Source organism: Poecilia reticulata, linkage group LG16 (genome assembly GCF_000633615.1).
Source record: "Poecilia reticulata strain Guanapo linkage group LG16, Guppy_female_1.0+MT, whole genome shotgun sequence".
NCBI lineage: Eukaryota > Metazoa > Chordata > Actinopteri > Cyprinodontiformes > Poeciliidae > Poecilia > Poecilia reticulata.
In genome coordinates, this window is record NC_024346.1 from 14,557,049 (window position 1) to 14,560,171 (window position 3,123).

Consider the following 3,123-nt stretch of genomic DNA (forward strand, 5'->3'; position numbering starts at 1 on the left):
TCTCTCCCTTCTAACAATGGTAATGTATGAATCCTCTCATTTATGAACATGAATCAGTACTAAAATTAAATACACTAAATGTATATGTACTCACATTTGCTTGCTACAATATTTATAGCAAGTCCTTCAAGTGTGTATGTTTGTTTCACAAATTTGCAAATTATTACAATGTATTTATTATGTGCAGATCACTCAAGGAAAAAATAATGGTTAATGTTTAAAAACCTTATGAATAGAATCTGGATTGTATAAACATTGACAAAAAACTATCACTACTTTGACAATGTTTCATTTCATTGAAATATTTTTTTAACAAATCCTGAGTTTAATTATTTTTCTTACTAACAGATGCATTGGAATTGAAAGAAACCTGTGAAAAGGACGGTTTCTGTGTTACTTTCAAAAAGGACGAAATAAGAGCAGAAGCTGGACTCTGTGCTGTGATACCATGTGCTTTCACAGTTCCCTTTGCACCCGAACGTATTATTTGGTTAATATGTGATACTGACAATTGTTACTATCCTGAGCATATATTTCACTCTGTCAAGATCAAGGAAAACATTAAGGCTGGGTTCAAAGGTCGAGTGTCACTGATGGAACCAGATGTGGCTCAGAAGAACTGCAGCATCATAATCAATGATCTCAAAGAATCTGATTCTGGAAGCTATCGGGTCCGAGTTGAGGGAGAAGAAACAAAAGATGTATTTACATATAAGGAAAAAACAACACTGTCAGTAACAGGTAGGGAAACAAAAAAACTTCAGTATAATGTCACATCATATTTCTAAACATGATAAAAATATTTTTCTTTTTACTTTTTTTACACCTCTGAGATAAGATTGTAAAAGTTTATTTTTGACAAGTCAATTTTTCGTTTTGTTTTTCCAAGTGTAAGACATCATCTAGTTTTCAATCTGTGATAATAAAACTCACTGGTTTTATGAGTTTTCATTCAGTGAACTGTTTCCATCAGGTCTGAACCAAAAGCCCTCTGTGATGGTTCCACTGACTGAGGGACAGCAGGCCACTCTGACCTGCACTGCTCCTGGTCTCTGCTCTGGGTCTCCTCTTAACATCACCTGGATGTGGATAGGAAAAGGAGAGGAAGACTCTCACATCAAAGGAAACATTACTGCTTTAAAAACTGAGAATCTGACTGGTGTCAAAAAGAGATACAGTTCAACTCTGACCTTTAACCCTTCAGCTGATCACAACAACACCAATGTAATCTGTAAGGTCAGCTTCCCTGGTAACATAACCAGAGAAGTGTCAGTTTCTCTGAACATAAGTTGTAAGTATGTTCTTTATCTCAGTGAGATTCAATGTATTTCTTCCAATTCTATAAATATGAAGTGTAAAATATCTATACCACAGCTATAAGATATTTTACCAACACATGTGCTTTCAGTGTTGGCAAAAATCCTGAAAGGTTCTGGGTGTGTGCAACATGCAAAGGTCTTAACCTGTGTATGTATCAGTGAGGGGTTTACTTCACCCACCATCACATGGCCACTATTATGTTGATGACAGAGTAATCTGCCAGACACGAGGAATACTCTGTTGTCAACATAGTGTCAAACCACACTGTCAACAGCAAAAGTTTATCTTAGAAACCCTGGCAACATCAGCGTTGAATGATTTAGCAGCAATGAAAATTGGGAAGTCAAAGAAATCCTATTGGTGCATCGAGAGCTGTCAGAAGAAGGTACCGTATTTTCCGCACTATAAGACACACCGGATTATAAGGCGCACCTTCAATGAATAGCCTATTTTAAAACTTTTTTCATATATAAGGCGCACCGCATTATAAGGCGCATACAATAGACTCTACAGGTACGGTTGCCACCCGTCCCGTACGGGACATGATTTGTTCCGTACTCTACAAATGTGGATATGTAATAATAAAAAATTGTTGTCCCTGAGTACTTTATATAGTAGGCCGCACCAGTCATTGTTTCACTCACAGTGTTGCGATATTGTGCCCAACTGCTTTCTGGGTAACAGACCAACCAACACGCTGCTTCCGCAGTCTCCGTCTCTCTTCCCCCGCCTCCCAGGCTTTAAATGTATAGGGGCTGGTCCCTTGGTAACCTTAGTCGAAGCACCCCGGATGAATGTCTAAAGCTACTTTGTTGACATAAAGAATCTCAACAAAACAGTCCAACTTGGGTCTGCGAGGAGAGCCTTCCTGGGCCGGGGCATGACCGGACGATGGTCACCCTTCTCCGTTCGCGCACAGCTTGTTGGTGGAGAAATTGATGCTAAATGACCTGCAGACACCTGATTATCAGGTCGGTAGGTAGACAGGTCAGTCAAACTTTATTAACAAACCAGCGTTCTGACAACTATCCCAGCATCCACCGCGTGCTTCCTCTTCTACTGGGAAAATGAAGTCGGTGGCTGCTTACCGTAGTTGCTAGACCTGTTGTGGCTCAATATTGGTCCATATATAAGGCGCACCGGATTATAAGGCGCACTGTGGGCTTTAGAGGAAATTGAAGGTTTTTAGGTGCGCCTTATAGTTCGGAAAATACGGTACAACTTCCTTGTGTCTGGCATGTTAATTTCCTCTTTTTAGATTAGAAACAGTGTGCTTTATGTATAATTTTGTAATGTTTGGGCAGATTCAGATATTGAAACAAAACATTACATTTTAAATTATGTTTGAATTAATTTCAAATCAACTTTATAAGCTTCTATCAAAACTATTCAAACCCTTCATTCAAACTGCTCCACAGAAACCCCAATTCACATGTATTTCTGTCATTTTACAGCTTATCAGAGACGTGTTACTGTCTCGGTAATTTTTCCCTGGGTCATTGGTGGTGTTTCACTCATTGCACATGTTTTCTGTTTCACCTACATTTATCACCTTTGGTAAGTTACATAATGTTTATTTCATGCTTTTCAGACCAAATTACAGTATATGGGCTACACAGTTGAAATAACGTGTCTCTTTTCTTCAAAGCAAAACAAGAACAAAACCAAAACTCACTGAAGATCAAACGTATAGGTATCTGCAAAAACATAATACATCAGAAGAGTCTGATGTTATTGTCCAACGACCACGCTATGTCTCCAGAGGTCGCTATTACTTGGATACATAAAGAAAACCATATGTAT

At 38.5% G+C, this 3,123-nt stretch overlaps 1 protein-coding gene across 1 annotated transcript; it reads left to right on the forward strand.

Moving 5' to 3' along the window:
- Window positions 1-6: 6 nt before the first annotated feature.
- LOC103477897 (sialic acid-binding Ig-like lectin 14) lies at window positions 7-3,117 on the forward strand (the record flags this gene model as incomplete). The annotated part of the gene is made up of 5 exons (XM_008431232.1): window positions 7-19; window positions 349-741; window positions 974-1,291; window positions 2,775-2,877; window positions 2,969-3,117. Coding segments are annotated over 5 exons (966 nt in total), but the record flags the coding sequence as incomplete, so codon positions are not given.
- Between the last annotated feature and the right edge of the window lie 6 nt (window positions 3,118-3,123).